Consider the following 12,510-nt stretch of genomic DNA (forward strand, 5'->3'; position numbering starts at 1 on the left):
ATTCTGATTAAAAAACATTAATTTTTAATAATAATGTTGATTAAGATTGTAACCACGTATTTTATAGGCTTATTAGGATCCCCCTTTTGCCAAAGGACTAATAATAAAAGTGAATTTTCAACTTTTTTTAAAATGAAATTTCAATTCTGAATTTGTTCATTTCTAGAGATTGACCCAAATGTAGATAATAGAAATGAATTTTCAAAGTAAAACAAAGCTAAATTTATAAGGGAAATGAAGTTTTAAGAAAAAAAGGATAATTTTATTCAAAAAATTTATTTACACTGAAAAAAGGTTAGAATTTGATAATTCCTTGTTACTCTAACTAACCGACATTAGATATTTCTCGTATACGGTAAGCAGATTTTGTATTATTTTATATAAGAACATTTATATAATAAATAAATAATAATATATTATTAATTAGTAATGAAAAAAACTTATTTATTCTACCGCCAATACAAAATCGTGCTTACCGCATCCGAGAAATATCTAATGTCGCCCTGTTTAAAAATCCAACATTGGATATGACATCGGAAATTACATAAGAAATGATGTCGTGAATGATATCATAAATGATGTCAAAAATGATATCGTAAATAATATTGGAAATGATGTTGTATTTTGGGACTATAAACGATGTCATTTATGATATCATTTCTTATGTAATTTTTTATCATTAATTATTTTGAAAAATTAAAACGTAATAATTTTTTAGGAATTTTGAAATTTTCTAATCGAAATAATGCAAAAAGACATACATATATACAAGACTATTTAATATTGAATTTAAGTTTTATTCAATTTTAGAAAATACAAATCAGTTTTTCGTAATAATATTTACAGTGAAATATATCATTAATGGTAAATATTCATTTTGAAAGCCATATTTCACTGTTGAAATTAACTTTTATTTGAGTAAAATTTCTTTTCCCAATATTTTTCTTTTTACTCCAACCGTTTTTTGGTTTCTGTAAAAAGAACTTGGGAAATCAACCTAATTTTATGAAAAATAAATTCCTTTTGATAAATAAGTGTACATCACAAGATGCAAAATTTATGCAATATTTAGTGAAAAGCAATGCTTACACTGCAAAAACAAGTGTCTCATTTTGAGACGTTTTGTCCCATATTTGAAACACATAAGATGTCTTAGTCCACATATTTGAAACAGATATGTGTCTCATTTTAAGACGTTTCAAAGTGTCTTACACATTTAGCAATGCATTTTGAGACACGAAATGTGTTTCGAGTATCCGTCTCACACTAAGAAGTCGTTTTACGTGTCTTATACGCATTAAGTTACCTTTAATGTCTTAAAATGAGACACGAGATGAAATTAAATGTCTCAATATGAGACAGATTTTGTATCTCAATAGTTTAAACACTTTATTGAAACAACTCATTTTAAGACACGAGTGAGATACCAGTTATTGCAGTGTATTGATCGCATTATTAACATAATGCGAACCAAAACCCTTTGGTTCATTAAATCGCCAGGGGACACATATAAAATATACAGCAAAACATCAAACCATAATACATTTACATTAAACTACAAGAATATAAAACTTAAACTTCAATAAACACTTAAAACCATCTAAACCACAACCAACGCTGCTTGATTTAATGACGCTATACGCAATGACACTTAACAGCTGGATAGATCAACGCATGCGCATATTGTGATTTTAGGTGTCATGGCGTATAGCGTCATTAAATCAAGCACCGTTTGTTTGTGGTTTGGATGGTTTTAAGTGTTTATTGAAGTTAAAGTTTTATGTTCTTGTAGTTTAATGTAAATGTATTATGGTTTGGTGTTTTGATGTATATTTTATATGTGTCCCCTGGCGATTTAATGAACCAAAGGGGATTTGGTTGAAATCACTTTTGGTTCCTGTAAAAATAATTTGGGAAGTGAAATGAATCTTATGAGAAAAGCTTCTGAAATAAATAAATGCACATTTCAAGATCCCGTGTAGAAATTGAAAATAGGACTTCGTAAGGCCCTGAATAGACGCCCTTTCGTTTAGTGAGGCGCAAACTAGGAAAATTAGTCAGGACCCGTCTAATTTCGTCACGCTTGAAATATCAGGTGATGATGTGGAAAGATAGAGAGGTTCTAACTAGATTGCCTTGTCACTGCCTGAATAGAAAAGCATAATGTGGGGATTTAACTAAAGGGCCTCTTTAGCGCCTCATTAGTTTTTCTGAATACCAAAGCAAAAATTTACGATAGGCGTAATATTGCGCCAGTAATACTGAACAGGGCAGTCTACTTTTCGCCGCCAACTCGCTCCCGTATACCTGCTCGGCGTCGAAATTTCGCTCCCGGGCCCTTCCCCCACTCTACCTACTTTCCGGGCACCGTCAGTCAGACATACATGGTATGAACTACTTCTCCCCCCACAAAGATGCAGTCAAATTTTCTACTCTCCCCTCCCCTAGTATTCAGTTCTTTACATAAATTCGATTATTTTCAAATAAGAAAATTCTACACAGGATTTCTATTATATTATTTTTAATACAATTTTAGACAATCAATCATTCTTTTTAATAAGAATTACACTTTTGAATAATTTTACTTAAAGGGTTATACCTGTTTTAAGGCTTAAAAAAGTGTTTTTCAAAATTTTTTTATGAGTAAACGGTGCTAAGTTTCTTGTAGACCTCCGCGGCGAGCAGCAGAAGTGCTACATTTTTTTTGAATTCCTTAAAAAAATGTTATTATTGAATATAATTGAAATTAGGACAAGAATTTTTTTGACATTTATTAAAATAATTGAACTTTGGAGAAAAAGTTTGTTATTTATAAAGATAATTGCGATTTTTACGAGAATTCTCCTTCGAAATCTGAGAATAAAATGACAGGGGAAGGACGTCAATGAAATTTGACTGCATCTTTGTGGGGGGAGAAGTAGTTCATACCAAGTATGTCTGACTGACGGTGCCCAGAAAGTAGGTAGAGTGGGGGAAGGGCCCGGGAGCGAGATTTCGACGCCGAACAGGTATACGGGAGCGAGTTGGCGGCGAAAAGTAAATCGCCCATACTGAACAAGTCACTGAACAAACACAGATGTAAACAACACTGTTTCGACCAATCAACCTATCACTAACTTAACACTAACACTAACGCATAACTAACACTAACTCGCACGCTATAAATCTACTTTCTCATCGTCCTTATATACTAAACAGAACATTTCTTTAGCGCTTGTGAGAAAAAGTGCAATATTTCGAATTTTTAAAATCGTAAATATTTTTGCTCAAATAGTTTTTAAACTTTAAATAGTATTTTAATATGCGTTTAGAACTATTTTTCTGATTATTTCGTTGCTTATTATTTAGAAATTGGGATTTGTCAATGAAACTGAAAATTAATTAAAATACCTAATAGGGGCATAAATAGATACCAGATAGATTTCCCTGTTCAGACAAAAAGGGCATTCTAGTCAGAGCCTGATTGAAATATTTAATAAGGGCATAAATAGATCCAGCTAGATTTTCCTATTTGGAAAAAGAAGGCATTCTAGTCAGTGCCCTATTATCACCTATCTAGACATTATTAGTGTGGTTGGCCTCACTAAATCCTCATCAGTGCCCTTCTTTAAATAAGGCGAAGTCGGGAAATTTCCACACGGGATGCAATTTATGCAATATTTAGTGTAAATCAATGTTTATTTATGTAATTCTTATCATTCTCACCCTAAATGTTAATAATGCGATCAATAAGCATTGCTTTTCACTAAATATTGCATAAATTTTGCATTTTGGAATGTACACTTATTTATCAAAAGGAATTTATTTTTCATAAAATTAGGTTGATTTCCCAAGTTCTTTTTACAGAAACCAAAAAACGGTTGGAGTAAAAAGAAAAATATTGGGAAAAGAAATTTTACTCAAATAAAAGTTAATTTCAACAGTGAAATATGGCTTTCAAAATGAATATTTACCATTAATGATATATTTCACTGTAAATATTATTACGAAAAACTGATTTGTATTTTCTAAAATTGAATAAAACTTAAATTCAATATTAAATAGTCTTGTATATATGTATGTCTTTTTGCATTATTTCGATTAGAAAAAAAAAAATTTCAAAATTCCTAAAAAATTATTACGTTTTAATTTTTCAAAATAATTAATGATAAAAAATTACATGAGAAATGATATCATAAATGACATCGTTTATAGTCCCAAAATACAACATCATTTCCAATATTATTTACGATATCATTTTTGACATCATTTATGATATCATTCACGACATCATTTTTTATGTAATTTCCGATGTCATATCCAATGTTGGATTTTTAAACAGGGCGGTAAGTAAGAGTAACAAGGAATTATCAAATTCTAACCTTTTTTCAGTGTGAATAAATTTTTTGAACAAAATTATCCTTTTTTTCTTAAAACTTCATTTCCTTTATAAATTTAGCTTTGTTTTACTTTGAAAATTCATTTCTATTATCTACATTTACTTTAAAATAGTGTTATATTAAGAAAAATGCTTTAAAAGTCACCTCGTATACAAGCATCTATTCACTTCTCATTACGGAAAAGGCTCGTATGAGAGTTTTCTCATATTTCTCATACGAGCTACCGAGCTCGTATAGGCCAGTCGGTGAGTGCAAAAACTGCCCAAAAATACAAACAGCAAAGTCTCAACGGTTTCTGGTAGTTTGGGGGCTCCTTATAAGAGCCCCACAGTTTGCTCTCGATTTCCGGGTGCGAAAAACAGTGTAAACAATCGCCAAAGTTTGTAAAACATGGTTTTTCGATGCTCGTTGCTTCCGGTTAAGTTTTAGGGGAAAAATTTGTTATTGAAAGTTATAGAGCTTGGAAATACCTTTCAAATGATGAGTCATACGTTTAAAAAGGTTAATTAGTTTAGTTGCAAATGAATTTAAACCATTAAAAATAGCATTTCTTTAATTGTTTAATAACTTTGTTAATAATTATCGAATTTGTTCATAACTTACCAGGAATGTTCTCCTTGCGTAGCTGAATAAATCCCAAAAAAATTAACTAGATCGGAGAAATAGTTTATGCATGATTCCATTTGTTAACTAAAAACATGTAATTTTTCAACGGAATTTCCCCACTTTTGGTACATCGAATTTCGATTTTTTTTTGGAAAGTACACTTAAGAAGTCAAACTTTCATCCTATTTAAATGGCCAACTGATTTTTTTTATCTAAGTGCATAATAAAAAGGGTTAAAAAAGAGTGTGTTTTTTTGTCATAAACACATGGAATTACTCAGCCAATTTTCACTTTATCAATTAGCTATAAACGGCATATAATTCCATTTGTTTCAACAAAACTTTAAAAAAAAATCCGACCTAACTTGAAGGGGGGGGGGGAGTTAACTTTTTAAAAAAAAAAATTCCTGACAAGTTAATTATTAATAGTTTTTATTGAAACTCACACGACTTTTAGTTCAAAACATGTATTTTATGAAAAAAAATTGAACTTAACGTTTTGTGCTTTTATTTTCCATTTATATCAAATTAAAGTACGTGTATCTTTTTTCAACTTTCGGACGGCGGAGTGGGGGAACTCGGTGGCGCTTGATTCTCGCCCGCCACAAAACTGAATTCAGCCGTTCAAATTCGCAAAAATGGTCATAACTTCGTTAATTATTGACCGATTCTAATCTTTTTTTTTAATGCTATGTATTTTTTTATGCTGAATCCAAATATGAATTTATATATTTTTTAAATAAAATATTTTTTGTAGAAATAAAAATTCACATTTTTAATGATATATCGAAGACGGATTAACCTTTTTTAATTTTCGAAGGCTTATTTAGAAGCTGAAATTCTAACAAAGATTTCTGTGTTTTTAGAAAAATTTTATCTAAATTTTTCTAGATTTTTGAAAAAGTTGAAGTCAAGAGACAAAAATGAGAAAATTTGATAATTTTTTTTATTTCTTTCTCACTCTACAACTTAAAAAATAGTTAATGAAATGACTTCTAAGACGGCTTATTTTACGCAAAATTTAATCAGCTTTCTAATCGTATTTAAGTTTTCTTTGTACCTCCTTTTATTTCCGAGATATGATTGAAAAAGTGATGGCATGTTTTTTTATAGAGTCGCATGTAGTCGTCCTGATACTAGTGGACGGTAGTGTAGATTCTAAATGGAAATCAGTGAATATAATTACATAATCTGCAGAAATAGTTTTATTGTAAAAGGAATCTTTTAAATATAAAAAGGTTAGAAGTTTAGGATAAAAGTGGGTATTATCGCGGGTATGGGTATTATCAAAGTATTTTGTATTTTAATGAATATTTCAATTTAAATTATTAAATGATATAATTTAAAGGAATTTCCTTTTAATAGAAAAGAAATTCCTCTTAGACAAATATTAAAAGGAAAATCCGGTTTTAGTATAAAAGGAGTCCTTTTTATTTAAATAGACTATTTTGTAAGTGTATTTTTGCCAAAAATCTCAAACAAAATATTCCCTTTTTTTACAGTGTATACAAAAATATAAAAAACGTATTACATATTTTTTATAAAGAAAAAATAAGTTTACCAGAATTTAAAATGTCATCGGTAAATTTCTCATGAAATCGTTCATATAAAAGATAAAAAATAATTATGTATGCGTAATTGTAATTATATGTATACTATACTTAAGATTACAAATAATACTCAAAATTATACATAATTATATAGTAAATAACAATCATTCGACAACATAAATGCTTGTATTTTACTATAAAAAAACGTATCTTAATTTTTGTGCCAGTTGATTATTGGACACAAAGTTAATTGAAAGTCTTTAACAATGAATTTTTCTTTTGAAAATATTTATTGTCTCTTGTCAATTTTGCTATTCTGCTGTAAGTTTAGAATACACTTATATTTTTATGATTAAATGTTTATTATTATTCAAATTCAATATTTTTCACTCTTCGAGGAAGAAGCTTTATAGTCCTTCATATTATAAAACTTTTAAAAATGATTTAAACAAATTTTCCTTTATACTGGAAGAATACATAAATATTCTTCTTATTATTATATTATTAATTATTATTCTTTATATGAAGACGAGTCTAACATATTATTCTTTGCATGAAGACGAATAGATTGGTCTATATATGGGTGATTCTCCACAAAGTGGTAACTTTTGAATATGTGAAATTTTTTTTTTAATTAAGTTTTTTGAAAATTTTATGTAGATATTTTTAATAAAGCTTGAGAATGATTGTTTTATAGATATTTGAGCTTAACTCTTTCTTTAGTTTTATAGACAAACAATTTAAAAATTTGTAATTTAAAGGTTAAATAATTTATTGGAAAAAGTTAGTTTTCGACTGTTAATAATTATAAATAGTGTAAATAAACAAATAAAATGTACTCTAAACAATTTTATTAAATTAAAAATAAGTATAACATTCAAATCTAAAATTTTTATTTTTACTTAGATATAGAAAAAATAATTTTTAAATAAACAAACACTTTTATACAAAATATCGAATAATATTCGAAACTCATGCCAAAATTCATAATTAAATAAACATGTTTTAATAGAAAAAAATTCTTAATATCCTTTTTTTTAATTTAAACTACTTTAATTATTAAATAAATAATATTTTTACTCATAGGGTAAATGTGCCAATTACTGTCACTTCTAATCCAGCATCGATTTTAAAGATATTAAACATTTATATTAAGTAAAATAATAATATAAAACTAGTATTTCTAGCAATATTGGGATCTAATAAAAGTAAATGTAGGATTCCAACTCTAAAAGAAACATATTTAACTTAGAAAAACACACATTTTTAAAAAATTGTGAATGCTGGTGTTACTGTCACTTTGTGTTAGTTACTGTCAATCAATGCCCCAATTACTGCAAATGACGTAATTACTATAAATATTTTGTCTGAAAACTGCTATTCTATTACAATTAAATTAAATTATTATAAATAAAAAGAACTTAGCAGTTTTAACACATTTTATTAAAAAACTGTTATTAATTAAATTAAATTATTATATATTATAACAAGAAAGAAAGGGTAAGAAATAAGAACACATTTTTTAGAAAACTCTCAAAGATTTTTTGTTTCTTTTTTTTATTTATCAACTTTTTTTTAAAAGAAATTCTTCTTTTTTCCAAATCTTTTATTTTTGTTCTTTTTCATTAATTTCTCAGATTCTCTTTGAAATTTTAATTTTTTCGATTTGCCTGACATAACCTCTTCTAGAGCTAATTTTACACTATCTTTAGAATATTGCATTCTACTTCTCTTTGGTTTTTTTTCTCCACCTTCTTTGGAACATTTTTTTTACTTCGGTTACTCATCGCACTTATTTAACTATTGTTTAAAACCTATAAGCTAAAACTAAACTAAGCTATAAGCAAAAATTTAATCTCACGTGAGACCCATAGCGTTGACGTTTATGTTAAGTTTGCTTGGTTATGTCACACATTTTTCGCGACTGACAGTAATTGGGGAAAAGAGAAAAATCATGTCCCAAATATTGTTTCAATAAAAAAAGGTTAAAATACTTAATTTTTTATGTTTTATAATAGATATTTTGAAAAATTATTTATTTTTAAATCGAAGAATACTATTGCAATAAATATTTTTTCTTGAAAGACAAAAATATATATACTTTTCTACAACGCGTACATATGGCATGTCCACAAATCTCTGAAGTAAAATTAGCCATTTTTGTCACTTGCATATTTGAAATTAATATAAAAATTATAAAAATATTTTTTATATGGTTATTATCATTGTAATTATTTAAATAACATTATAAATAAAATTAATTCTTTCATTACAAAAATTATATTCATACTAAATATTTTAAATCATCATTTTCATTCAAACTGACAGTAATTGGGGCATTTGCAGTAATTAGCACACTTACCCTACCTGTTATTAAAATTACATGTTTTTATACAGGTTAATCGAGGTTAATAATATTCATTCAAAAAAACAAAACACTTCCATTACGCAAAACAAAATTAGGAACTGAAGTTTACAAATCAAAGAAAAAAATTCATTAAAACCGTAAAAATTCAGAAAAATAAACAATTTTTGCAGATTATTAAAGAGATTTGCTTACTCTAAATCACTATTATTTTTATTTTTTTATACATTTAGAATTCGGTAATTTTGGCGGAACTGGAGTTTACATACCATACAAATACGCTATAAAATAATAGTAACTTTTGTAGTTTTAAGTCTAAAAATTGTAAACTCTAGTTCCAAATAAAAAAAGAGTGGGGAAAATATTAAAAAAATATTTTTACACAGATTTGTTAATGGAAATTAGAAAACGACACACAAAAACTTAGTATTTGAGATGAACTTTCGAATAGAATAAATAAAAAAACGTTTAAAATAAAGTTTTTCCAAAATAAAACATATTAAACTTCATGATTCATGTGTGGAGAAACGACAAATGTGCATTTTTTGAACATTTGCAATTAAATTACAACTTTTGTTTTAAAATAAAATTTTTTTTCGATTATGATATTACTAAAAAACATATTGAAGATTAATTATGCAAAAGGTTGAAGTAGATTTGATAACAATTTTTCAAGTTATTAAATAGGTAACAGTGGGGAAGCAAAAGTGACCACTGAATGAAGAATCACCCATATAAAGTATTATTAAAAATCTATTTTTTGTCAACCGCGCGCGACTAAACACAAATAACCTTGAAACTTAGCATTACGAATATTGTATCAAGATTGATTCAAGCTTGAATTAAGATTAGATGTTCAAGCTTCGCTCACGAAGTTTGACCGAGTCTTGAATCGGGCATGGGACGAACATTGGTGTCCCATGCTGAACCAATATTGAGTGACAGTGATATGCAGAATATACGGCACTGGCATTGACCACAAAAAGACAATAATAATCAAAAGGTGTATTCGCGCTCATCAGCCAGGGATTGTTCCGGCACGTGAGATAATCTGAGCGGGAGGTTTGAATTCGAGGTATAATGATGTGCACCGTCGATTATTGTCCGGTACACACCATTAGAACTCGACTGTCGATAAACCGGTTGTACTCAGGAGAGGTTTTCTACAGTTTCCCTCTCCACTGGCGAGAAAACCCATTAGACGGGTGGTCCAGGCAAATGCGAGTACTTCTAATTTTCAAGTCGCTCTGTAGGCGCAAAATTTAGTATAAGTTGTAGTATGTAAGATTTACACGGGGACACTTATAAACGCTAGTATTAAGGCAAAAAGACGAGTGTATAAATAAATAAATATTATTATTATACATAGTAAATTGTGAAGAGATGGTTGAGTCAACTCCGAAATGTCAAACATAGTGTTTGAATGGACACACCTTTCGATTATTATTGTCCTTTTGTGATCGTCTTATTTTTCAATTATATTATAATATGATAATTATTGACAATGATGTAATTATTCAATACTTTTTGTTAAATAAAATATTCTAGTTTACTGTGAAACAGTATTGGCAGAAAATAGAATTATAGGAGGACATAGAGTTTCAATCGAAAAATTTCCTTATATGGTAAGATTATGTTTTTGTTAACAAAAGAAAAAAAATTCAAGTTAAGTTATTAAACAATGAAAAAATAAATACATTTACAGCTTCGTCTTAATGTTGGTATGAAAGATGGTAGGCAAAGTGTTTGTGGTGCTTCAATTATTGGGACAGACTGGGGACTTACAGCAGCACATTGCGTGGAAGAGTAAGAATTTTTATAATTTAAATATAATTAAATGTAATTAATTGTTAATTTTTAACAATTTTTAAAGTAAAATATAAAAGTTATGAAAAATTTTAAACTCTATGTTTGTCAGGAATGAGTAATAAGGAAAATAATAATTATTTAAATAGTAATAATAATAATAAGAAATATGAATTAAAATAAAATTACAAAAAAAGTATTTGAATTGAATATTTTTATTACTTATTAATTTACAAATTATTATTTTATTGATTTAAAGTTAATTCAGTCAAAAAAATTTCTTGCAGAAAAACAACTAATACAAACAAAGTAGATGTAATTGCTGGTACTGATAATATAAAAAAGTTATCAAGTACTGCTTCAAAACATAAAGTAACAAGTATTATTCGACATGAGAAGTATAATAAAGGAAAAGTAAATACATTACAATTTGACATCGCTGTCATTAAAGTAAATCCACCATTTACTTATAAAAACGTGGTTCAACCAGTTAAATTACCAGAAAAGGGACAAACATTAGACATAAATTTCGCCACAGTTTCAGGATGGGGACGCACTAATGTAAGTATTAGTTGTAGAGAATTTATTAACTACGAAATTTCAAAGCAAATTTAATTAAATTTAATTAAATATTACGTGCTGATAAGGATATTGAAACAAATTTTTTCTTTTTATAAACTTATTATACATTTAAAATATGTAAACATTAATTATAACTATTCGTTATTGTATACAATTTTTATAAAAAATATTGTTTCTTGTCAATTTTGCTATCCTGGCTGTAAGTTTAGAGTATACTTATTTTTTTTAAGATTAAATATGATTTATTATTCAATTTCAGTTTAACAAACCAGGTTCTGATGTATTGCTTGCCGTTAAGGTACCAAAAGTAGATTATGGTACGTGCAAAAAAAAATATGGAAAATATCTAAATTCAGGAGAAATTTGTTATGGATTCAAGAATGGCACAGTTTTTTACGATAAGTGCAATGTATGTAAAACCTATCATATTCAATATATGTATATATATACATATATATAAATTAATATTATATAAATATAACATATAAATATAACATATAAATATATAACAAATGAATTAGAAATAAAAAGCAATTAATAATTTGAAGGGCGATTCTGGTGGTCCACTTGTTAATAAGGACGGAATAGAACTTGGATTAGTTTCATTTGGTGTCAAGTGTGGATCAACAGGAACTCAAGGAGTTTACACTGACGTTCAATATTATCGTGGTTGGATTAAAGAAAAAACAGGAATATAATTCGAAAATTGTGTTCCAATTTTTTCTATAAAAAGACAGTGAATACGGAAAAAATTAATTTAAAAATTTTTGTTACTACCTAATTTTATAGGTAACAATTACGAAATAATTTATGTAATACACATAATATTAAATATATATATGTGACTTTAATTATAAGTATACTGTACTTATGTCATTACAAATAATAAATAAAACTGCACATACACTAAAAAAATATATTGAATTACGGAAATTTTACTTTGTTGAAGTAAATCTCAGGATTGAATGGGGACGAGGCAAACAAACCATCAGATCGTAGAATAAAATTATGCAAATTTTTTCTTAATAGAGTTTTTTCTTAAAGTTAATCGTTTAGCAAAAAGCTTGATTTTTTCATTTATAAAATTTCAATCAATTTCAATTCTGCGTCCTCGTCAAAGAACCTTTGTTATCCTTCAAAATATAAAATTTTTTAAAATTGTTTTAAACAAATTTTCTTTTATATAGATATATGTTATAATTATTTAAATTTAGGGAGTGCAT

The 12,510-nt window shown here is 27.4% G+C and overlaps 1 protein-coding gene across 1 annotated transcript; it reads left to right on the forward strand.

Moving 5' to 3' along the window:
• Positions 1 to 6,773: 6,773 nt before the first annotated feature.
• Positions 6,774 to 12,144, forward strand: LOC122497653 (trypsin-7-like). Its single transcript, XM_043604900.1, has 6 exons — positions 6,774 to 6,855; positions 10,448 to 10,524; positions 10,605 to 10,705; positions 10,993 to 11,266; positions 11,547 to 11,696; positions 11,836 to 12,144. Exons 1-6 carry the CDS (start codon positions 6,801 to 6,803, stop codon positions 11,983 to 11,985), a joined length of 807 nt encoding a protein of 268 aa, XP_043460835.1. The 5' UTR covers positions 6,774 to 6,800; the 3' UTR covers positions 11,986 to 12,144.
• Positions 12,145 to 12,510: the final 366 nt, after the last annotated feature.

This window comes from Leptopilina heterotoma, unplaced genomic scaffold, assembly GCF_015476425.1.
Source record: "Leptopilina heterotoma isolate Lh14 unplaced genomic scaffold, ASM1547642v1 Lhet_135, whole genome shotgun sequence".
NCBI lineage: Eukaryota > Metazoa > Arthropoda > Insecta > Hymenoptera > Figitidae > Leptopilina > Leptopilina heterotoma.

Excerpts from the sequence above, each read along its gene's own strand:
- LOC122497653 (XM_043604900.1), top strand. The coding sequence starts at position 6,801 with ATGAATTTTTCTTTTGAAAATATTTATTGTCTCTTGTCAATTTTGCTA. Across the intron at positions 10,706-10,992 it reads GCAGCACATTGCGTGGAAGA|AAAAACAACTAATACAAACA; the intron begins GTAAGAATTTTT and ends AATTTCTTGCAG. Across the intron at positions 11,267-11,546 it reads CAGGATGGGGACGCACTAAT|TTTAACAAACCAGGTTCTGA; the intron begins GTAAGTATTAGT and ends ATTCAATTTCAG.